Below are 26,659 nucleotides of genomic sequence, written 5' to 3'. Positions count from 1 at the left end.
AAAATCAGTAAAATAAAGGTGAAAGTAGAAATGTAGAACCTGAAATAAAAAAGTTTAAGCTGAAGTACTAAGTGATTAAAACTACAACTAAAACAATATACGATAAGATAAATAATACTAAGATAATAATGTTATAAATAAAGGAGTGTGTTCAACAGAAGTTAAGCTTTAGTTTGGTATCAACAATTGTTATTGTTACTGACAAATTTGGTGAACTTTGAACAGCATTTTGGTGAGTTTGATGGTGTGTGTAATCACCTTTTGGGCAGATATCAGTGCAGGGGATGCACATCTTGATTCTGTTCTCCTCCACCTCCATCTTGTTGCTGGGACAGGCTTTGACACAGGAGCTGTGGTCCACCACAAAGTTATCTGTCACACCACACACAGAGGCAGAACAAACGGTCAGACGGCGGCGTGCCCCTGAACAAACTCCAAGCAATCTTTGTGAAAAAGGCCATTGACATTTTGTAATGGTAGAGAAGAAACATCCATTCTCAGACAAAAACCATTAACACATCCAGCGCTGACGCAGTGGTAACCGTGACTGTGGCGTGTGTGTGTGTGTGATGGAAAGAGCCCATTTCCGGCAGAGACTGTGCAGCCTGGCATCCATCACCAGAAAGGAGAGAGGGGATCATGTAGGGACAGATAAAGGAAGACGGAGCTCTCAAGTGCCAACATCTCTCTTCACCTCTTACATGTTATGTGAATCTCTTACAGTGACTCCTACAGTCAAGAACTAGATTTAAAATGTAACGCCAGAAGAACAAATGACCCTGGGTAAGAAACACAACTCTCACTTAACAGCTAAGAGAAACAAAGCCAAACTGAGCAGTTCACTGTTGTCCCATTGAATAAAGTGGTCTTGTGTGACTGCGGAGGGTGGGTTGTGTTTTGGGGAGGGTCTCTGAGTACTGCGCAATAACATTCATCATGGACTGAGCTCTGGAGTGGGCGTCTGTCAGTGTGCAAACCCTTCATTCTGCAGCAGTGGCGTCCCAGCAAGGGGGAATAATGGCACTCATGCCCACCTATCATCACTTCTGTCACAGCTCTCTTTCATTTCCCTTCCCACGTTCTCTTCTTTTGAAAGAAATCACGTCAGTTCACAAGAAACCTTCGTTTCGTTTCAATGAAAAAGATGCAAGATTCTTATCTCCATAATTACTCTATCAGGTCTATTCACATTGGATACAGAAGAACGCAGAACCCCTTTGTTTTATATGGTGTTGAATTGCATGCATGCATATATTTACATTCTGTTTGTCCTGATGTTGCAAGGCCATTTCATCAAGCATTTAACGATGTACTTGTACATCACTATTTAATTTTACTTATAACATTTTAATGTGGAACTGACAATACAGTATTTAACTGTGTTTGAAGTTAACCCTTATGTTCTATTTGGGGTCTGGCCAATGAATTTCTATTATATATATATTGAATAAAATATCAGGTTGATAATTTATGACGTTTCTGATATTTCAAGACAATATTTCATAACATGTTTAAATTTAATAAGGTCATTCTGAGATCAGTAAGACTTCTAGAAGTTTCTAATGCTCAACAAAGCTTAATTTATTTGATCAAAATACAGTAATAAAAATATTATATTATATTATACACTGGTGTTGGATGAGGAGATACCCCCTTACAATGTAAAGTGCTTTGAGTTCTTAGAAAAGTGCTATATAAATGTAAGGAATTATTATTATGATTATAATATTATATAATATATACATTTTTAAATATAAATTATTCCTGTGATCACGAAGCTGAATTTTTAGCAGCTATTACTCCAGTCTAACATTTAATCCTTCAGAAATAATTTGAACATTCTGATTTAATGTTCAAGAAAATGTCATATTATTATTAATATTGACTTTCAATTCATTGAGTTTCATTCAAGTTCAAACTCCGCCACATGAGTACTTTGTAGTAAAATAAATAAATAAATATATTAATAAATTAATTAATAAATTAATTAATTAATGCACAACAATTAACACAAACATTATCAGTCTCTGAGTATCAAAAATAAAAATCATTCTCAACAGAACATGAGGGTTAACTTAATGTAGTTTTTAATGCCTATTTAAAACATTTCGCATTAATTATTTTAAGATCAAACAATAATTAGTTGACTTTCTTTCTTTCTTTCTTTCTTTCTTTCTTTCTTTCTTTCTTTCTTTCTTTCTTTCTTTCTCTCCCACCCTCTCTCCCTCAAGTCAGTGGGGAAAGCAGAGGTCAAGAAGCTGAGTGAGATTTAGCAGACTCTCGGGGCTCTACATGCAGCCCAGTAACACATCAGGGGCTCAGAGGAGCGCGAGGACTCAGGTGCAGCCGATCCGCCTCATTTGCATTCAATCTGAAACATGCTTACATTCCTGAATGTGAACGCCCCTCAACATGGCACCTGATATCCATTTATGTGAGTGAAAGATCCAGCTAGAAGCATGCGTGTGAGCATACAAATGTTTGTATTGTTTTTCTCTGTCTGTCTTACGTGGGCACTTTTTGACGCAGAACGCTCCATATGTGTATTTGGCCCGCGGGTTGTGCTCCAGCTGGAAAGTAGTGGGGTTGTAGACAAAGGGCTGAGGGCATTGCGTCACACATGCACCGCTGTCGTTGAAATTAGTGCAGGCCTGGACACAAAGAAAAAAGAAAAAATGTATTTAATAAAACAGCTGACAAAAACTTGTGTTGCTACTCATGCAGTCTTATTTTAGGACATTATGCAATATAGAAGTATGTGCCAGATTGCAAAATTGCTCCGCTAATCGTCTTCGACCAACAAAAAAGTATGCCAACCAACAACAATACTGCATATAAGCAATATAAATAAACAATGCAACTAATAAATAATGATTAAAACAGGCTCACAGAATAGAAAAAGCTCTTTACTTTATAAATCTGACTTCAGAAACACTTGAGAACTGTTTTTCGCCTTAGAGCTGCTGAGATGTAAAAAAAATAAAAATAAGGCATTGATCCAAATCCCAATGCACGCCACGAAAGTGCGTTTTCAATTAAAAGGGAACAATTGAGAAGTACAATATCAATGATTACAGCTGAGGATAACTAATTAAAAAACCAGAGAGGTGCGATAAATCGCTTTCTCTGAGGGCCGGAGGAGCGAGGAGCAGTCAGAGACGGCTGGGATCTGCCTAGGCAGCATATAACAAAAGAGCTACAGAGGTGTGGCCCCCACTCTCATTCACAGCAAGGCATTGTGGGAGGAAATGAGATTTTAATGGTATCTCCGGTGCAAAGAACATTTCCTATAGGGAGATTTCTGGTCAAAAGAGAGTCATCTGTAGGCAACATGGATCTCTTTTGGAGAAGTGAATATAACAGCTGAACAAAAACTCAAAGATAAGGTTAGGGAGCTGGAATAGGTCTGCCGCTGTTACTGAAACACTTCTACAATTGCAGTTTTATGGGATGGCTGATAAAACCACAGATGACTGACAGACTGTGTGTGTGTGTGTGTGTGTGTAGATGTGTGTGTGTGTTTGTGAAAAAGACATCTGTAAGAGGGTTGTGCACGAGTAGGTTGACACTGGATGTAAAGTTAAGGCTTGTTCAACTACATAACTATTAGCCCAGACAAGATGTCAACTAGTCGTTGATTTGATGTTTATGAACATGATGACTCCGCTTTCACTCCGCTTTTTTACATTTGCATAATTTTACATACAGTGCGTTCAAAGAATCCTCATCGAAATGTTCTTGCTTCGTTTGAAGCTCAAGATAGCACTTAGATCATCTCAGTGAATCATATTAAATCATACTGGAGGACATTATCCTTTGCCAAAATTTGTGAAGTTCATGCTGCTCAAGTGCTGCTGCATTTAAAGCTAACAAAATACCAATTACTGAGGCATTCTGAAATGCATGTAAAAAATTGTAAATGTTCACATTTTCACTCTGATTGTGATTCTGATTATAATTTGTAATAAAATATGAAAATTCTACTGAAAATCTTTTCAATCAAATCGTGATGCTGATCATGCAATTTGTAATAAAACAAAAATAAAATAAAAAAAATTCTAACATGCTGAAATTCATGTACATTTTTTTGGTTTCAAAATTTTATAAATGCTTTAGAAATATTTATCTTTGTTTAATTTAAATACTTTAAAGTGACATTAAAGTGACACGACATTCAGCCAAGTATGGTGACCCATACTCAGAATTTGTGCTCTGCATTTAACCCATCCAAAGTGCACACACACAGCAGTGAACACACACAAACCGTGAACACACACCCGGAGCAGCGGGCAGGCATTTATATTGCGCCCGGGGAGCAGTTGGGGGTTCGATGCCTTGCCTCTGGTGTTGTCGGCCAGAGACTCAAACCTACAACCCTAGGGTTAGGAGTCAAGCTGTCTAACCACTAGGCCACGACTTCCCAAGTCAGTAATGAAAAAACTGTATTAACATAGAAACATGCAAAATTGCTAGTGGACTCAGACTTTGAAAGCCCACTTCAAATTTGACTATGACATGCAAATAAACAAGAACACAGTTTGTGGACAAAGGACATTTCATTCTGCTGTCACCATATAGAGCAAACTGCAGTCATGTGATCTGTGACTAGTCCATACAGCACAAACCATCAACTAGTGGCAGAGCTAATCGACTAGACACTGCAGTCCCCAATATGATTGAGTGTGTGAGTGTGTTACAGGAATACTGAAGACATACGAAACAGTCGGTGTCCTTCGGTCCAGAACAGCCTCCAGCACACTCGCGATGACAGCAGTCACTGACGTACGGCCCAAAACATCGCCCATCACACTGCTCGGCACACACCGTCTTCGTCACTGAGAAAGAAACAGAGATGAGAGAAAGTGCTAGTGAAATATGCATTTTCTGATGACAATTAGCATCTGTGTGATGATTTCTTTAACCATCACGCCTCATCATACTACACAGCTGTCTGCATGCCAGTAAGAGTCACAGTGTGAGTAAACAGAGCTCTAACCAGGGAGAACATGTGGGAATGTGTGGTCTCTTAACTGCAGAGTGATGGTGATCACAGAGCTGCACTGCTTTCCTATTTCTGCTAATGATCCTCACAGTAATGAATATAGACATCCACAGTAATTCCTGCCATATGGCACGCAGAATACATCTCCAGTGTAGCTTCTGAGTGAGCTTGGGGAGCTTTCTAAAATAATGCCAGAAGTATCCTTTATGTACTGTAAGGACACAAACGCATATACGAAAGCTTGTCTAACTTTAACTTTTGTTTAAATAGCCAGGATAGGAACAAACCTCATTAACATGATATACAGTAGTCACCATCAAAATGGAGGAGATATTATTTAGGTATTTCAGCATGATAGAGATGATAATAAAAACCAAACAGATGTTTTTTGGCATAGTATCTAAGGTACAAGATGTAAAGGCACAGCCCTATTCTGGAAAAGGAGGTCGGGAGCAGCAGCTCATTTGCATTTAAAGATACATGCATGAAAACAGTGTCCTTCAGCTTCTGAGATCTGAGATCTGAAACCAGCCATAGTAGTGGTTACATTGTTTTAGAATGCAACAATGTACAAAATCACATCTGCATGGCTTTTCCTTATTCAGTCCCTACACAGAATGTCATTTTCATTAATCTATCAGCCCCCGCATGAATGTAAGTAAGTGTGTGTGTTACTAGCACGGTGGTTGTAAAACCCTGTAATTGGATTGCCACAGCAGCATTTGTATATGCACGCATGTTCGGGCTGACTGCAAGCCACACAGCCTCCTCAAAATGCGTTTTAATTCTTTATAAAGAGTTCGTAAGACTCTCCAAGTGTGACAGGATTCAGATCTACATGCATCTCGGTTTGCTGACAAAATTTTAAGTAGATAACTGATGCTGGGTAACATGTTATTCTTCATTCAAAACTACTTTTAAAAATCGTATTAATATTTGTATAATTATTATACATCCAGTTTTTATGATCTTATGCTATTTTTTTTAAATATTCATGCAAGATGCACTGATTACTGAAATGTATAACTTTAAGAACTTGCTTCACAGTCTAAAAAGATAATTTATTTAAGCTGTGGAACAACAACAAAAAAAATCTTTCTCTGAACTTCTGCAACTTTACATGAATAAATTATCACATGGTCATCCGTGTTTGCACATCAGTGATGCTTTCTGGGTGGTTAGAAACACGGCCCATCCAGTCATGGTGAAACTCAGACAGATGCAACTTGTTAAGGATCAGACAGAAAGGAAATTTGTCATTAAAAACTAAAAAAAATATATATATATAATAAAGTGCTTGATATGACCCTTTTATGAATCATACAGGGTTTACATGGTGAGTATCTCTGCATATATCTCAGTTCTTATTATACACATTTTCCCTCATACATTTCTATAACATGTAAACTAAAATGTTAATATAAAAAGGTCATCTACCTATTTACATACACAAGTGTCCCTCGCCATTACAGCCTCCCTGCATAATATAGCTAAAGACTGTATTTCAATGTAATATTCAATACATTATAAAAGGCATGTGTATAAAACTTATTATATGAATAGATTCAATGGAACTGAGCTGGCCTTCCTCTGAAATACCACTTTACCACTACCATTATGGCAGTGCAAGCCATTATCGCATAGACACCAAATGGCCTATTTTACGAAAACAAAAGACGTTGTGCTGAACTAAAGGACCAGTCAGAAGAGCGATGATATGTTGATTAATTTGCCATAAAACATGTTTTTTAAAACACATCCGACTCTGGCAATTATACACCATCAATTTGATAAAGTACACAGAAGACTATAAAGCACAGAATATTAAGCCTCTGAGAGTTTCATTAGAAGCTCAACTGCCGTGTTTTATGGCGCAGACACATTTTAGGTCAAGAAGCAGCGCTCTTGTTAAGATCTAATCCCAGTTTAGCAATGCACAAATTGATTCCAAATCTAATTATGCACCAAAAAAATGATTATTAGTTGAATACACTAGATTCAAATATTTACTCAGCATCCACTGGGTTGACAAGAAATACAGATTTAAGTTTGCAAAAATGACAGGAAATTTAAACTACAGCAAAAATCCGAACGGAATGTTTAATACTCTTAACTTACTAAATAGCTTCATTAGTGTGAGATGGAATTCAAATCCATTTCACAGTCGCACAGTTCTCCAATTACTTCGTCCTTATCGTTTCAACAATTAAGACTATTCAAGTTAGGCGGCTGGTGGCGAGGCGAGCTGCGGATTTAAACGCAGTGATGAGAAGAAAGGTGAGGACGGTGAGACGAGGGGAGAGGAGAGAGAACAGACTTATCTGGTGCAGTGCGGTGACATGTAGTGTCTTTGTGGAGGCAGTGCAAAGATTTGCTCATGACTATCTAAATGAGATCAGAATATACAAGACAGAAAAAGAAAGAGAGAACAGGCTCTGCTCCAAAACCTAACGAGCTGCTTATGTCTTCTTCATTTAAGCCTCACAGGTAAAAAAAAATCGAATTATGTAATTATATACTCGTGTTGCTCCAGACCCATATGCTGTTATAAGTATGTTATGGAAAACAAAGGCATTTTTGGAGAATATTTACAGTGATTTTACCATGCAAAAACAGTTTGAATAACAATGAATAAATAGGCCTTTTGGGTTAACTGCCCCTGTAATTACAAGTGCAATTTAAAGGTAAGCAGCCTGATTAGGCCTAGTCCCAAAATCTAAAAAAGAATTACATTTACACCATATTTCATGGAGAGGGTAATGCATTGTTATGAGCTCAGTGAAATAGTTCTTTCAAGATAGCATTTCTTGTTTATAAAAAATACTTTTCAAATGCTGTTCTCTCACTAATTTTTTGATCTTTTATGATCACCAAAGGTGCATTTATTTGATAAAGCAGTAATATTGTGAAATATTCTTAAAATAACATATAATTATATATACATACATACATACATACATGCATATATATATATATATATATATATATATAGCTACAATTAAAATAAATGGTATAATATAATTTGCAATAGTATTATTTTAATATATACTAACCTATATATAATAAGTTATATTAATATCATTAGTTAAACCAGTTGTGCTGCTTTGTGTTTTTGTTCAAACAACACAGCATTTTCTTCTAGAAAAAACAACAACATAATAATAAAGTAAAAAATACTTTTTTCAGTTTAATACATCCTTGCTAATTTTTAAATACTGACTCCAATTTTTTTACAGTACAACAGTACAATTACTTCACTAAATAAAATTTATGAAAGAGTACTGACAAAACAGTTCATTGAAATTATAAATGGAGTTTTCTATGCTGTGAAGCTTCACGTTTATTGTAAGAAGCAACAAGTGAATGCAAAAATCAGCCGAGAGCAGAGTCTCCTGTGAGCTTTGCTATTTGCATGATGCACAGTTTGTAGTTGATGTTCCAAATCGGTTACTTATGCAGTTCCATTTTAGTTAGTATGCTTGCTAGATTTAGAACAGTCACAGAGAGACAGAAGTGCCTGTTCAAATAAATGGTTTCTCCATTTAAATAACAGATTTCCTCTCAGAGCTCTTGAAGATGGAATGAAAACAAAACTGAGCGAGAAGAATGAGAGAATGTTGGTACCCTGATGGAGGGAAATGACAGGTACATCTGCAGAAGGGAGATGAAAGAGGAAGCAGGAAGGACATTATGATTAATTAGGGTGTATTTGAGAAGAGAAAAGGCTCATATTCTCCTACTTGACCCGCCAAACCATTTTACTGTATGGAGAAGTCTATAAAAATGATTGTCCATTACATGAATAAATGGTGATATCATCAGGGCAGTACAAATTTCAGGTACATGATAGTTTTCCTGCCATTCGGGAGAGTGAAATTGCTCTGCTCTGCTCATCTGTGTGATGATGATACTGTCTTGAATACAGATACATGGTCTCATAGAAATACCATTAGCAGGTCCAGACAGAATAACCAGACTTTCTGCACTTTTATAGGGGAAAGGGTAAACAATAATAAGAAAACATGCAAAATAAAAGTTTTTGCTGAAATAAAAGCAAAATATTTAGGTAAAATTGTAGTTGTTTTTATTTAATGTAATTCATCATTGTCTATCACTTCATGAATAAACATAGATACAAAAATATATATTATTGATTTTAAAAAAAATATTTATAAATAAATAACTCATTTTCAGCTCCCTGTACCATAAAACTAGTTACAAAGTTCAATTTTCTAAAATTAAGATAACAAATTAGAGAGTCAGATATTAGAGCCACAACTATTTGAAAAACTAGAATCTGAGGGTGCAAAAAGAAAAAAAATTCAAATAAAAAATATAAATATTTAGAAAATCACCTTTAAAGTTGTCCTAATGAAGTTCTTAGCAATGCATATTACAAATCAAAAATGAAATTTTTATATATTTACGGTAGCAAATGTACTAAATATCTACATGGAACATAGTATTTAATTAATAGCCTAATGATTTTTGGCATAAAGGAAAAATCTATAATTTTAACCCATTCAATGTATTGATGTCTATTGCTACAAATATGCCCATGCTACTTATCACTGGTTTTGTGGTCCAGGGTCACATATGAATTCCATGTGAATATGCAAGGAGCAGGGGATGTTTATAACTTAGTCAATGAAAGGCGTTCAAATTTCATGGAAATGTTTCTGCAGAAATGATCTGGTGAATGCCTATTAGCTTTCCCATCCCAAGAGTACTGTAATGCAATTTGTTTTGTCAACATGAAATTTCAAAAATGGTTTATTTTCTTCAAGAGAAGTCGAATGTTTTGTCCTCAAAAAGAGATCTTTACGGGTGCATTAGTGAGTTTTTCGAGGCAGGGGTAATGACAAGTTTTTTGAGCAGCCTGACTTGACTGCATTATAAGAGCATGTCTGGGGAAATCAAAGTTATGGCCTGTTGTGATCAAGCTTGTTGAGAGGAAGCCTATAAGAGAGAGAAAGAGGATCTGGCTATGTGTTAGAGTTTTGAGGGACCTGAAGTAATTAATCTCGGCAGTTTTAAGTGCAGCAGGTTTCTGCAGCTACATATGAGAGGAGAGGGAGAGTCAGGCTGCCCGTCTCTCTCTTCAATAATCCTCCACTGGGAGGACAGCGGCGTGCCACGGCCTGCTGGAGGTGCCACACCGAGCCTGTGCTGTGGAGAGAGCTGGAGAACTCTCCCAGTGTGGAACGACTCTTCACCTCACTCTGGTGGCTGTCTCAGCAGAGTCTACATATTATATTCATGAGTAAAAATTACTTCGGAGGGTTTTTTTCTCCATCCTGGTTGATAAGGTATGCTATGCAAAGTATTGTGAAATGTAAAAATTAATAAAATGCCACAATGGGCTGTTTGTTACAGTGATTTTACTACAGAGGGACTGTACCACATATTTTACTACTAGACAGAGGTATTCTAGAACCCCGGCAGAAATAAGATCAAATCTGTAACTCATGGCCTTGAATAGAACAATGCTTTTAGAAAATGGTCTCGATCAGTGTTCCCTCTATTTTATGTTCTTGCTGAGCAAAACCTTTTTGTAGTGGGCAGACATTTTGGCCACCTGACTAAATTAATGAGTAAATCAAAATGTATTAGTGTCATAATATAACGTTTCAGTATAGTAACCAATTCTGTTTATTAGCATACATGTTATTAACATATTGTCTGTTGTTTAGTACGTATAAAGCACATATTCAGCATGATTATATTCTACATCCCTAATACTTCCCAATACCTTAACAGAACTATTAATAAGCAGTAATTTAGGTGTTTATTGAGGAAAACGTTGTAGTAAATGGTTTGTTACTATAATAATTATAATAATACTATTATATATATATATATTAGTATATATAAGGAGAAATTATCATCACACTCTAGAGTTAACAATGTAAATACATTCATTTCAATGCAGGCCATTTTAAAGCTAGGTATTGTGGAACTGCCATTTCTCACTGACCCACTCTTTTTTTTTTACCATTATGAAGTCAATATTGATTTTCTGACACTCACAGCTCTGACACTGGTCCTCCTTTGGCCCCCAACAGCGTCCATTACATCCTCTATGACACCTCTGACCTGCAACCAGGAAAGATAAAACATTAAGGGATCACACATTTCTGCATTTTAATAAAGGATTACTCAAACAGACAATATTTTCTTTGAAATAACATTCAGGAATAAGACAAGGAGGATCAGTGTCAATTTTGATTTGTGTGCATTCTAATCACACTATCCATATCGTTATTTCGTCACATTGCGAATTCACTGTCATAATGTTACCGTACATCACAGTAACCGCAATCTGGATCATTCAGCTTTATAGGATGTAACTCTTTACATCCGCATTGACCCTGTTCTAATAAAGTGGGAAAGAGTCATTGCTGACTGACAGAACAATGTTCTCGCTGACTCTCTAGAGCACTGCCCCAGCGGAGACGGCCCGTATGTCTTTGCTACACTCATCTGCGGTGGTAGCTCTGCCACCCAAGCTTAATTGACTGTTGGGTAATTGCAGTGTGAGCATGGCTGACTGATGGAGTGTTGTCCTCTGTCCCTGTTCCACTTCAGTTAAGAATAATTACACTAGTGGCTTTCTCTTTTCAGCTACATGGACTAGACACTTTTGACTATCTTCCCTTTTTTTAAAATAAAGTTTTTTCTCGTTTCCTCTTTTTCTGCCTTGGTCCTTGATTTCTGTTGTTCTCTGTAAACTTTTTGTGAGATGTGGTAAATAAGGGCTGCTCAATTGCCTTTCTAAGCTCAGCCTAAATGAAAACTCTGTCTTCATTTCCTCACTATCATACAATGGAAATTAGATGGAGTTTTACACTGTAGCGCTCTAAAGAGACAAACGAGCACCCTTAAAATAATCTATACAATTCTAATCTGACTTCTGAAACCATATACCATAAATAGGTCATGAGTCGTGTAGATCATTTTTATGGTGCTTTTTCAAACTATGAATCTCCCGGTCATTAAAATGTTATTCAGGTTTAAAAGTAAGGGTGAGATGCTCAAGGTCTCATTTGGTTGATTTTAATGTTTACATTGACCGTCAAGATCATTCACTGGAAACATTGGAAAACATTGGAAAAAAATAATTGATAAACATTGGCTGGAAGGGCAAGATTGCATTTTAATTGGTGAAAGCTGCATTGCTTTTTCGTGTTATTTGTTTTTTATTTTTTATTGCCAATGTAAATAACCTCATTAAATAACTAAATAAAATCAATGAGGACAATCCATTCCTCAAAACACTAAGAGATTACAGTGGATTAGAAATTCAACACCCTTGATTTAGAGAGTGGGGAGGCATAACAAATAAAGAAGACTGGGGTCAAAAAGCTCACGTCACGTCAGTCAAAAGTGACAGTAAAGACAACATAAAATACGTATAAAATATTTATATTCCAAATACATGTAAGTAATTTTAGAAATAAAATGTAAAAAAAAAAAAAAATAATTATATATAGATTTTACTGCATTCTCTACTGTATCAAGTAAATGCAGCCATAGTGAGCATATGAGACTTCTTTCAAACACATTTTGAAATGATACTGCCCCTAAACTTAAACAGGAGTGTATTAACATTCCAGTTTAGCACTGTACGTCTTGCTCTGACTGGTCAGTACTACTCACATGAGCTGCTGCTATTGGACGGCACAACCAGGTGATCAGGACGAACGGTCTTCACTATATCCTGCCAGTGGATGGTGTCGGCATGACACAGGAACTTGTTCTGGTCCACATACACCCCTCCATTCAGAATTTCTGTTAAAACACAGACAGCAACAATAAAACACCACTGACTACTTAATGACTTATGTCAGCGGACACCTCTGAGCGGATCGTTCCACTGAAGGTGACCTCATCACTATCTTACATTACATAGAAAGAGCAAGGTAAGGCTCCCTGGAGGACAAAAATAATGTGTAAAATAATTTGATTTCTTCACTCAATGACTCTTTTCGACCCTCTGGTGTCAGTACTGGCCTACTTCTCAGGTAAGTCAGCCTGCAATCCACAGTCAGATGAGGCTGATGATTTGATGGAACAATTCACTCAAAAAGGAGTAATTTCTAATCATTTACTCACTCCCATGTTGGTCTAAACCTTTATGACTTGTGAGAAACACAATAGGTGACATTTTAAATGAGGTACTTACTGTTTGTTTATTTTTCTGTAATTACAATTAATTGGAACTGAAGTTTTAAAGCTTAAAATTGGACCAAAACTACCAATAAAGATAAATACATGATGTGCAATAAATGCGCAGGTATTCTGAAGACATAGCATAGTCTTATGTCAGGAACAGATGAAAAGTTCAAGCTCTTTCGATGTTCAGGAGTGTTCAAGTAATACACAACAATGTGAACAATTTATTAAAGTCTGATCTTTAAAGTGAATTTATACGTCAAAATGATTTATTCAGAAAAATGTGTAAGATTTCTCTCTCTCTATGTGAAACTACAGGAAAAGACTGAAATATACTTTTTTTTCTTTGATGTTCAAGAGTGTTTTAGAGATGAGATGCACCAATTAATTCAATTTTTCTTTTCAGTAAAATTGTCTAAATGCCTAGTTTACAATCCTCTGTGACTCAGTCCAGTCACAATTAATAGACAACTAATTTTTTTTTCAGTCAACAATGAATTAATCACACATATTGCATTATGTATAACTCACTAGTCAAATTTGGGCTACATCTATTATTTTTATGGTGTACTTCCATTATTTTTGGAGTTTGAGAGCTCCATAAAATGAATGTCAAAATATATCCCTTTATTAACCAAAGAAGAAAACACTGCAAGGTCATACAGGTTTGAAAAAAGCATGACGGTGAATAAATAATGACAGAATTTTAATTTTGGGGTGAACAAAAAAAAAAAACAGACATCTCTTAAAATAAAGGCTAGACAAATTAGACTATTCCTGCTATTATTAATAACCCTAATCTGTTTTTGTTTTGATTTTCTCTCCATTTTATTTCTCCCTACTTTGTTCCTCTCCTCTGAGAGATGTCTACTCCCGGCAGACACAAACAGAGAGAAGGAAATGATTACATTCCCAGACAATGTCAGAATCAGATCCATCCTGGATTTGGAGCGCCGACATTCTGGACAGAAGCGCTAACAGATTTGTAATTTCATATTTCATCTGCAGGGAGACGCCTCTCAATCCTTTGCCATAATATGCATCATACTGTCTCACACGGATCACCGGATTTGGAGAGAAATCAATCTGTTGTTCGCGTCCCCGTGTGTTCACGGGTGAGACATCTCTGTTTGGGCACACCAGACGACAATGAACATTATGATCTTAACGTGTCTAGAATGATCCTCACTTGCGTGGATAAAAACACTAGAGAGATTAAAACAGATTTGCATTATTTACTGCACTGGATTTCTCTTTCACGGCTACAGGAGATTAGCCATGTGGCGGAAGAACAGATGAGACGTATTCATACCACGGGCCATCTGAAACTGATAATAGCCTAACAAAAGCTTGATTAAACTGTACTCCATTGATGATTGGAGACAGTGTTACTGTGTATTTCCCCTCTCTCTAAAGGGCATTGAGAAATTGGCGCTCAATGGATAAATTAATTTTAGTGCTCTCTGCATCTGACATGCTGGGAGGGCTGTACGTAAATGTCTTGCATTTTCCTAGCGGCAAGAATCAGAAAAACAAATAAATCCAATGGCAGAACTCGACAGGGGTCCTCAGACAGCCTGACCGGATGAAGTAGACTCGGGGATGCTGTCTTTCTGTCTTTACCGATGATTCTGTCTAACTTCACTGAACCTTACTGTGTACATCAGATAAAAATACCTGAGGTAAGAGAGAGCCCACAATTGAAGACTAAATAGGCTCAGTCGGCACCTATTATGTTATTTTATCAAAATATCGATCATACAAGAGAAGACTAAACATTAAATCAGATAATTGCCTTTGTTTACATCCAATAGACCCTATTCATAAAAAAAAAGTTGTGGCTAAATCTAAAGTAGTTGCACAAGTCCTTACTTCTTTATGCAAAGGTCCATCATTCTCAAAGATAACATTCAAAGCCCTATACACAGGCTATGATATTTCCTGTTGAACTTCTCTTGAATTTGGCTGACAGTTTTATTTTGTGTTCAAAAGATGAAAGTCAGTCACAAACCATGTGTTTAACAGTAAAACATTTAAAGCTTTAGATTTAACATTTAGATTTAATGATGATATTTAAGATTTTCATTTAAGTTTGACATTTACATTTAATATTTATTTATTTATTTAACCCTATAGCATAAAAATTGCATTTAAAAGAGAAACCTGGGAAAATAGGCCACATTGTCACCCTAATCTCAATTTCTCAGCTGGCACAGATTGGCACGCAAGTTATCTGTATCAAAGGACACACAGCTGGAGGGGTAGGAAAGCACACACACACACACACACTGGCAGTCTAGATGCCAGCACTGGTGCTGGGTTCAGTAAAGCATGTTCCTCTTGGCTATCAAGACAGCTGGTTTCATTTGAATGACTGTTTGACTTTTTTATGGATCTGTAAAAGCTACAGTTCAATTCAATTTAGTCTCAGATGAAGTGAAAACATTAATGTCAGTCATCGGGAAATGCTGTGCATGCACACACACACACACACACGCACACACACACACACACACACACACACACACACACACAATCGTGTCATACCTGCGCACTTAAAACATGGAAGAACTTGAAGCATGTTAGAGTAAAATGAGTCTTGGCTCTGTTCCAAAACCTAGTGAGCTGCCGTACTGTCTACTGCTTACATAGGCACCTGAACTGAAAAGAAACATCGCAAGTGACTCTTTTGGAACACAACTCTGTGGATTAGACAAAAAGGGCTCATATAAAGCAAAAAGGGAGACTCAACTTGATAACTGACTTCAACAAAATTAAATGAAAAGTGAAAGTGATGTGACATTCAGCCAAGTATGGTGACCCATACTCAGAATTTGTGCTCTGCATTTAACCCATCCGAAATGCACACACACAGAGCAGTGAACACACACACACACACACACACACTGTGAGCACACACCCAGAGCAGTGGGCAGCCATTTATGCTGCTTTGCCCGGGGAGCAGTTGGGGGTTCGATGCCTTGCTCAAGGGCACCTAAGTAGTGGTATTGAAGGTGGAGAGAGAATCGTACATGCACTCCCCCCACCCACAATTCCGTCCGGCCCGAGACTAGAACTCAGAAACTTTCGATTGGGAGTCCGACTCTCTAACAATTAGGCCACGACTTCCCCTTAATCATAAAAAATAACTAAAAACATATTTTAGTATATTTTTAATGATAATGAACCATTTTTTACTGCGGTGCTTCAGTGTTGAAATATAGCTATCCTAATCCGATTTGTCTGCCAATGTGAATTGATCTTCGTCACTTACTTACGTTGTGAGCAATGCCTTATGGGATTGCCATCTCTGCTGAGTATAAACTAAAGATGCAATGCACTTCTATTAGAAGTGAGAATAGTAAGAATATTAAATTATATCTTACATTTTGGAACACCCTTTGAACAAGAACATGTCTAGAGCTATGTTTCGATGCACAAACTTCTGTGCACATTTTGGGATATTGTATGAAAATTGCTGAATAGAAATGCCAAGATGTACATAAAATCTGAAAATACATGTAAAAATGTATGCACTCAATTTAGATATTTACAGTATATCCGATAAGAATAAGAATAAAATTGTCAATTCGCAAACACAAAAATGAATGCGACTTGCCTCGAAAGATAATGTGACTAGACTAACTAGTCTTTTTCTCAATTCCTGAGCAAAAGTCTGTCTTTAAAACCAGAATTGTGTTATACGATGACATTTCCAAACATTAGGCATCCACCTCCAAACACAAGATGACAGCATTTATTACTGTGTTTTGTCTGCATGCAGTAAGAGACAAGTTATTTATTATGCAGGAAAAACATTTTTGCAACTTTATTTTTTATTATTTACACTTCTTGCTGTTTCCCAGGAAGTCATGATTTTGTTGAGCACCTGAGATCGAAACATGTTACATACAACATTTTAATTTAACACAAAAGTTAAATTTGCATCTCTGGATGGAAACATATCTTAAAATGGCTTAAAATGCTGCTTACCCATGCTAATATGAAGACTAATAGATAATGATTTTTTTTCTGGGCTTAAAACAATCAGGTTAATTCAACTAAATGGACCAGAGCATGACATCATGTTACCAGCGGTGTAGTATGCAGTACGCAGGATCTTTTTTTATTTGCTCAACTTGAACTAGTCCAGCATCTTCTTTAACAAGCACAGAGTCCTAATCCAGTTGTTCATTCACTGTAACATTTCCTCAATAAGATCACCAAGCCAATCAGGCATAGATATGGCCGTCTATTCATCACAGAGTGCCAACATCACCCCGGCCTTATGCCAGTCACTACCAGCAGTCTGGCTCTGCGTGTGGCACAGAGGGACTGAGGCTGCCAGGGCTTATGAGGAATGATATGCCAGACTGTGCCAGCTTCCCCTACCGCCACTGTACAAATAGGTGATCTTCTGCGCCATCCATCAAAGTGAGGCTCTGCCCCACACAGCCTGGCCTCTCCAGCCGTGTTACCAAGGAGATGCTGTCTGGCTAAAGAATGCAATGAGTAAAGTTGAGCAAACAACGATGAGGAAAACAAAAATCCCTCTGAACCCGACATATTAGGACTTTGTGAGAACAATAAACACTTAGTTTTTTAATTGCATTTTAACCAAACATTATTGTTCTTTGCACAGAGGACGGTGATATCTGTCATGCTGGCTTTATTCTTTGGTGAGAGTGAGTGCACTAAAATCACAGGCTAAATGCTAAACAAGACCTAAGAGAGAGAAACGGTAAGACTTTATGTATTCGTACATATTTCACCGGAAATTTGAAGATTGTGTGTCCCTCTGTGTTCAATTTGAGAAAAAAATGCAAGTAATTCCTTCCATGTGCCTCTTATCACAACTGACCAATACAGAAATGAGTCAAAAGCAGACAGATAATAGGTAAATAAAAGCATTTATAGAGTCTACAGCTGTCAGAGACAGCTGTGATTTCTCAGGCATTGCTAGTGTCATGCTCTTCTACTTGAGCTGCAGGAAATCTTTTAATTGAACAAACTTCTGATAAAAATGTGGTTAGGAAAAACAAAATAACACTGCATGATGTTAAGAATGCAATACTTTTTAAAGAAGAAAAATCTAGAAGAATTATGAATGCTTAATATAATCCTATCATAGTCAACAATGTCAGTATTTGACCCATGAGCAATAAAATGAAATACAATTAAAACTAAAAGAAATGTAAAAAATAAAACTAACAAAAGAATAAATATGACAAAATATTGACTATAAATGACACGATATTGACAAAAAAATAAATCGATTATTTGATGAAAAATACAATAAAAAAACAGTAATACTGTGAAATTATTACAATTTAGAATAACTTTTTTTCCCATTTAAATGCATTTTTAAATGTAATTTATTCCTGTGAAGGCAAAGCTAAATTCTTAGAATCATTACTCCAGTATTCACAGTCACATGATCTTAAAAAAATAAATAATAATAATTATTGTTGTGCTGCTTATCTTACATTTGTATATTTCAATCAAAATTAAAGAATCGAAAGCTGAAAATGACAGCATTTATTTGAAATAGTAATCTTTCGTAACATTATAAATGTATTTACTGTCAAGTAATGGGTACTTGCTAAATAAAAATAAAATAAAATAAAATAAAAAAGTACTGACCCAAACTTTTAAATCATAGTGTAAATGCTAAAAGCTTTGTACCATTGCTCATTTATACATTATTTTGCTACAATAATAAGAAGCTTCAAAGATGGGCTTTCCATGAACACCCTGGCCAAGGTCAGAGCAAGAGAGCCACTCACATAAATCTAGAGAAACAGGGGTGGCAAACTAGGAATAAAACACAGACAGACTCCATTTGAATTTAATTGCACTTTTATGTATTTAACTACTGACCTGAAAAGAACAACGGCTTTAATTTAACTACATAAAAGCATTTATGAGGAGTTGATGCTGCAGACGTTTGGGAGAGAGTAAGGGGGAAGGCGTGGACCTGTGCGGGAGTAGTTCAGCAGGCATTCGTGCCGTGCTGGCTGCGAGCAAATTCACTTTTAACGAGACGCTGTTGACATTCAAGCATGAGTGGCCACGGCAGGCAAAGCATCACGGGAGCGCACTGATGGCCCATATATGATGGGTGCTGACAGCAGAACATGTGTTCTCCTGGTTACATGTGTCTGTTTCGGTCCTTGGAATTCATCTGGACCAAGGACCCTCTTGTAGTGCTCAATGCATCATCTTTTTTTTTTGCTCAGGCTGTGGAGGGACAAAGACCAACTCGATAACAGCTCTTGAAAACCAATGACAAAGGCAATAAATAACGGGCAAGAGCTGCATTGAAATAAATCCCTTTCAAATCCAACCAAGGTTGATACAAATAAAAAAGTAAAAAATGGCGGTGGAAAAAACAGGACACCCTGTCTATCTACAGGAGGGCAATTTTTATTGGCAAATGTTATAAGGGGAATTGTCACAGTGACGGTGTGATATACAAGCAATAAAGAAAGAATTGAAAGTATATTGAATGCTGAGGGGAAAACTGTGTAGTAACAGCACAAAAGTAGTAGTTTAAAAGCAATGACATATGCTCACATACACTATAACGTCTATTTATGAACAGTTACTGCAAAAGCATTTGAACGCAGTCTTATTTTGAGTTGTTTGTTGGGTTACAAGGTGTATCAGAGTTCAAGGCTGGTCGGCTCAATAAATATAGGTGCACTATATATATATAAATGATGGATGACAGCTTTAGATGGTGGGTATTACCAACAATCCTCTCTGCCCCCTGACTTCCTCAGGGTGGTAATTTTGTTTAAAGCAGGCTGATTAAATTTTGTTATCCCTTACACAATTGTTTCTGGTGAATCTTTATGAAAAATTGCTAAGATTAAAGGCTTATTGAATTATCTAGGGCAGGGGCAGCTGGTTATTTATCTGAGAAAAGAATAGAAAGGAGTAGTGGTATAAAAATTAGCGAGGGCAAAGGGTAAGGCTCTCTCATTTCTAGTAACTGAAATAACCTTTCATGCTACATATCTGGGTCAGGTAGGTGAGCTTGTTGTATTAGAGCAGTTAAATATCTACATGCAGTGGCACGCTTGTGGGGATAGATTTCTAAAACACAGGTCTATAGGAAAGGGAACCTACAGTAATGGTTTGTCTGCAGATAATGAACACAGATTAAGACTGTACACAACTTGTGCATTGGCCAGCTATCTCCTCTGGGAGGATCTGAATGCAGTTACTTCAGGTTAACACTATGATGAACAAATTTATAAAAGAGTGCAGCGCGGAGTATGTGAATGGCTTTAGTGCAGTGTTGGGGAATAATGTTACATAATCGCTATAATATCTGTTGATGACACCTATGATTAAAAACAAAGAACATACTAAAGAAAAAATATACATAAAACACATAAAATGAAATGTAATATAACAGTAACTGTTAACTGTGTTTGAAAAAAATTCTGCTGTGGAGAAAGTTGAATAGTAATTCAAACATCCATTCTCTTTCTTTGGGCAAAGCAAATTGGCTCCTTAACTGCACAATAGTTTAATCAGAGAACACAAGTGAGTTGAAATGCATGCTTCATTAAAAATAAAAGCCACGATAAACAACATAGGTAGAGGGTTGTTGCGGGGGGGGGGGGGGGGGCAGACTGGCTTCTGAGTGACACTTCAGATCAGATTAGAACACTGTTCACCTCACACCAGCACTCCAATGAGCTGTCTTTCACCAGAAACTCACGGAGAGAGAGAGACAAAAAAGCCAAGCCTAACAGAAACAAAAGAGCACCAGAATACAGATGACTCGACTGTGACCTCTGTTAACCTCAGGGAGTGGTCAGCATTCCCCTGACAGCCTACAGGTGAAGCCAGGAACACCTCTGAACTCAACCTCTACATTTCATAACAGCCTGAAAGGAAGTATAAATGATATAAATATAATGTATTTATGTATGTATGTATCGTTCTGTTTATTCATGTCATTTCAGACAGACCGGATGATGATGATGAGATCAGATTTGTGTTTGCACAAGCAGTCTGACAACAGCCAGTGCTCCACACAGAGATCTGATCTCACCATCATCCAGTCTGTCTGGAGTTACTTGAAGAAACATAACAAACTGAGACAGACTAAATCCAGAAGAACTGTGGCAATGTCTCCAAGATGCTTCAAGAAACCCATCTGCAAAGCTACCTGAAAAACTATGCACAAGTGCACCTAGGGCAAAAGGATGGCCACACCAAATGCTGATTTAATTTAGGTAATATAAGTTAATTGCTAAAGATAACCTATTTATGACATTATTTTTGACAGCATCCTCATTTTACAGCATTTTCAGTGCCTAAAACTTTTAACAGTAGCTTTGTAGGTAGGTTTCTTGAAGCATCTTGGAGACGTTGCCACAGTTCTTCTGGATTTAGTCTGTCTCAGTTTGTCTGATGATGATGAGACTGGATGATGATGAAACTTTTATTATATTATATTTTGATTATTATAAACATTTATTATATTTTTTTTTCCCAAAATGCAATTTATCAATGATAACTGTTTTTCTCAAAATGCAATAAATCCACTGAATCGATATGAAAGTTATTTTTCATATTGAAACTGATGAAAATAGACAACATAATAAGCTGATCCACATATGACAGCATCTGAACTTGGTCAATACTAATCTTATATACAGGCACTGGAATAAATATGCATTCATCAGTCATCGCTTCCAAAATGAATTTAATGGGTCATCTGGTTATTGCTATAAATTAATTACAGCAATAAAATTTTATTTCATCATGAACAAGAACAATATCACATTAAACCACAGAAATTCCAAAAAGAAATTTCCCTTACATTCAACTTCCAAAACAGCATTCATCTTTGCCATCTCACATTCATTTAGTTGACTAGTGTTATGTGCTGTATTAACAAAACTATAAATGGCATTAATAAAAACAATATTATGCTGATACGCGTCTAATGAACGTGATATAGTGTAGCTTGTCGCTGATTTACGGCTTTGTGTATTAAATGCATCTGAATAATTTCCATCTGTAAACATGTGATGGAGATTTACCGGTATTATTAATCACATAACCAGCTTTACTGACGAGATGTGCATGACAATCACATGCGATTTATCATGCAGCCCCTGTTTGTCGACCACAAAGTACAAAGTAGATGAGGAAAACTAGGATACCGTGTGTTTTTATATAATTCCCAACCCTAGTTAAAGTGAAGTTTGCTTTGGCCAAACTTTGCTCTGCTACCAAAACTAGATATGACTTAAAATACCTTGTGTAACACATTAAAAAATGAGTTCATGCACAGTGCTGCAAAATTATGTAAGAGGGCTGGATGAGAAAATTGTCTGTGTTTGGAAAAGTGATTTCAGATGTGCTCGGAGAGTAAACAAGAGGCCAGGTGGGGTAGTGAGGGAGGAGTTTGTGGTATATTTAGCATCATGTTTTCATCCGCATGGCAGACCCCACCTGGGCAGCTTGAGTGCTTAGCAGGGCGGTCGTAACAGCAGCAGGGGCTATTCATGTCCTATTACCCTCCACTGCATTCAGTGTAGCCCCTGAACTTCGTCCCCGTGAGCCACTATGCAAAAAATAAATACATTAATTATTAAGCCACGGAGGGAGACAGGGATGCTGAGGCAAAGACCTTGCTGTGCCAGTTTAGCTGAAAGCTGAAACACAAGAGCCTGCACACACTCGATTTACTACTCCAGATGCACACCAGCTGCTTCTCTTGCTCACTCTGGTATTTTCTATGTCACTGGGCATGTTTCGTGGTGGCGTCTGATGTAACTCCATGGTAGTCAAGACAGGTAGTCCCTTTTATGTTCACCTGCTTCCTCCTAGATATCACCTCACTCACCAATCAGGAAGCAGGAAAAAGAGAATAATTAATAGGTAGCCTTTTAAGAGAAGTGATTTTCCAAGGAGGGCATTTTCCAATTATTTTCTTGTCCTCTTTGATTTCCAACCCCATCCGTCTTTTCAGTTATTCCTTACAGTTTTGCCATGCACCCATATATCATTAACAAAATGATTGTGCATGCTATGTATACGTGGACCTGCTACAGTCAAATGCTTAACATAATATCGCAGAAGCATTTCTATAATTAAATGAATGTTATACAGTCTGTAGTCTCAGTCAGAACACCCACAGACTATTGAACAGTTCATTCACTGACCGTCTGATGCATATTGCACATAAAAATGGTAAGCCTTAGCTAAAATAGCCAATTCTAATCGGATTAGCTGGTGTCTACACAGTTTCCAATGGTCAATGCTGCAAAAAAACAATGTTTAGAAAGTACCGGGTTCAACTAATCACTTGTAACCTGGTTAGTGGCATTAGCTTTTTGAAAACGTTTAGTTTGATGCACTTGCTAGGAATAAAACTAATATAAAAACTCTGCTTTGTTTTCGAAATTGTTTAAAATATATGTGATAAAAATATTATAAAAAACAAAGTTTAAAACAATAAAAATTACGATGATCACTTTTTCTTTTATGTAGAGGTGAGACATTTTCACATAAATTAGTTTCATTTTTACATCTATCTATCTATCTATCTATCTATCTATCTATCTATCTATCTATCTATCTATCTATCTATCTATCTATCTATCTATCTATCTATCTATCTATCCATCTGTATATGTATACACATAAACATATATTTATTTAGTCCTTTATCAGAAACTTTTATACAAAGTGTGTATATATACTGTTTAGCTATAAGTGTAGTTGTTATTATAATTATTATACAAACAAACAAACAGAAAATAAATAAATAAATACAAGTATTATCAACTATTGAAGATAAACCTTTTCTTAAACTGCCGAATGGCTGCTTTATTTGCCAGTCAGACAATCTCAGAAAAAAATAAGCTGCAGTGTGGACAAGGCTTCACAGCGATACGGTTTCCAACCGAACTACCAACCATGTGATCAAAGCACATCCCACAGCTTCAGCTGAACAACAATTCCCGTCACATTCCCTCTGAAACAAGAGGTCTGTGATTGTCAGGAGCAGAGGTAATTGACTTTAGCGCTCTTAAATGTTTCATTAACGATCCCTGCTGTGGGCTTGATGAAACAATGCCAAATTAGAGACGCCATCAAGAACAGGAGGACTAGCGGAGGTGGAGATGCCTTTTATCAGTCTGTAGTGCTTGTATCACTTGAAAGCATAAGTATTTGCGTGCATATAGATGTGTATGGCTGTGCGTCGACTCCAGCTCTGCATGCTATCGATGCCAATGACACTTTGGCTTGTGCACGCACAGAAACCCAGCCAGAACCTCTGGCAAGCACAATACACTGCTGTTCAAACTTCCGCCATAGAATTGCACACTCGCCAGCCGCAACACAGCCGATCACCTGCTACACTGGTTTGAACTGATCAGGTCTGTAGCAGGATAACAGGGGTCACTTTGATGTCTTGTGCACACCACTGTTTTTGCTATGGGTGCATTGAATGTCCTGGTTTTCGGCTCTAAAATAACGCCGCAGGGCTGTAGAGAAAACTGTTTTGATTATTAATTGACATTAAAATTCTTTGCACGCCTCACATTAACTTTTAATGAGGCCCAAGTCTGATATCTGAGGGGGTGGAGGACTGAAACCGCTCGGAGTGGACAGACGAGCAGAGTTTGCAGCTTTATGAGTGCTGCTGATACGCATTGTGTCCATGTGTGTGTGTGTGTGTGCGGGACAAAGGTTAGGTTTGGGCACAGTGCTCATCAGTTGCTGGAGTTCCTGCACTCCGGCTGGCCCTGGAGCCCCATGTGCTGCCAGTCTTGAATTATTCAACATCCATAGACGCTCTACTTTTTTCCCTCCCTGTTTTTTGCTCCTCTTTCTCTCAACTGTGAGCGTTTGCTTGCACGGCAAGCGACACATGCATATAATCAACGTACGGAGTCATTTACCAATATTCTGATATACAGCTCTGGGTCAGAGAACAACTCTATGTTTGTCAAAATGATTGCACGAGTCTGCATTCGGGCTGGAGCGTAATGACTGATTTTACAAAGGCTCGAATCAAACGGTAAAGTCATGTGCTAACAACACCCTAGAGACTCTTTGACTCCATTAGCAGAGGCTTACAGGTAATGGAGACAAATTGGCGGAGCTAAAACGTGTGTATGCCAAAGCTTTCTTAACACTGGAGCAGGCTGTCGACTAGCAGCAACGTGCTGAAACACACAGGTACAATGTTATTTTACTCTCAAATATCTGGCATTTGAACGTGTCCTTGCACTAAAGATGAAGTCAGGCAACAAAGATAGGTCAAAATGATGTGAAAGGTCACTTGTATTAAACTCAATCTCTTTCTTCTGTCAGGATATCCTTCTGTTTTCCATACAATGAATATACAGTAAGTGAAGTTTTATACTGCTGGCCACCAAAGACAAATAGGCACTATAAAGGTTTCTTGAATGTAGTATATAAAACTAGTGTATTAGTACATTGCGAGCCATATGAAGTCATTGTGTGAGAATTTTTTTGGTTTTAAATAGTTTTTTGTTCTGTTCTGTTTTGTTGAAAGTTTGGGCAGATTAACCTGGACAAAAATTCTGTTATTTCCTGTTTATACGTCAACTAATTCCTGTTTATACATTATGCAGTTCATATGTCAACACTTCTCCCATTAATACTAGTACTTTCTATTCTATCAATAAAAACATTTATAAATAAAACATACTATGTCATACTAACTGAGAATTGAGACAGCACTTACATATTGTTGCCCTTGTATTGGTTTATTTGCTCCTATTGTCCTTTTAAAACTGTTTTGGATAAGAGCATCTGCTTAATGATTACACTTAAATGTAGATGTGTGCTGATTGGCAGTATAAATCACCACCTACTTTCAGTGTATGGAAAAAACTGTTGAAAAGTCTTTGATATATTACTCCGAACAAGAAATAATGCACATTTTTAACATGACATGAGTAAATGATGACAAAATGTCTTTAATTCAGGTAGTGTTTTCGAACAATTGCCATTGCTACCGCCATGTTATTCATTAAAGAATGAACAAAGCTCAATATCTGCCATCATCAAACTGTCAAAGATAAATCAGGCACTAATTTCCTTTCTGCCAATACTTGTTCTACACTGGCATTTGGTTCACTCTCGTGGTGAAGGCACTGTTCTCTTTCCACCTGCCTCAGATTATATAACCGCTCTGTGGTGTGCTCCACTTTCTCTTTGCCGGGATTCATTTTTACAGTACACAGAATGGTGTGATGTTAATTGGACATGTTGTCTCGGGATGCTTCATGCAATTGAATTAACTATGGGGCCATGAAAAGCTATACGCACATTAGAGTAACTGATAGACTGATTGTGTTGGCTGTTGGATTTATGTATTTCGTTAGGCTCAATTCCCTATTTAAACCTAAGTTATTACTATATTCTATATACCTCTACACCCTTACTTCAGTGGAATGTTGGGAAAATCAT

At 37.0% G+C, this 26,659-nt stretch overlaps 1 protein-coding gene across 3 annotated transcripts in view; it reads right to left on the bottom strand.

Annotated features, from left to right (window-relative positions):
• The window catches only part of erbb4b (erb-b2 receptor tyrosine kinase 4b), a 287,765-nt gene that overhangs the window by 78,601 nt on the left and 182,505 nt on the right, over nt 1-26,659 (bottom strand). For all 3 annotated transcript variants that reach the window (XM_026271454.1, XM_026271455.1, XM_026271456.1), the window contains exons 4-8: nt 12,662-12,793; nt 11,033-11,098; nt 4,717-4,835; nt 2,510-2,651; nt 259-372 (exon numbers count right to left, since the gene is read on the bottom strand). In XM_026271454.1, coding sequence (XP_026127239.1) covers nt 259-372; nt 2,510-2,651; nt 4,717-4,835; nt 11,033-11,098; nt 12,662-12,793 — 573 coding nt within the window. The remainder of the gene's footprint in view (nt 1-258; nt 373-2,509; nt 2,652-4,716; nt 4,836-11,032; nt 11,099-12,661; nt 12,794-26,659) is intronic.

The sequence above is a fragment of the Carassius auratus genome, chromosome 9 (assembly GCF_003368295.1).
Source record: "Carassius auratus strain Wakin chromosome 9, ASM336829v1, whole genome shotgun sequence".
Taxonomy (NCBI): domain Eukaryota; kingdom Metazoa; phylum Chordata; class Actinopteri; order Cypriniformes; family Cyprinidae; genus Carassius; species Carassius auratus.
The sequence above is the reverse complement of the archived record's forward strand: the minus strand, read 5'-3'. Positions and strand labels throughout refer to the sequence as shown.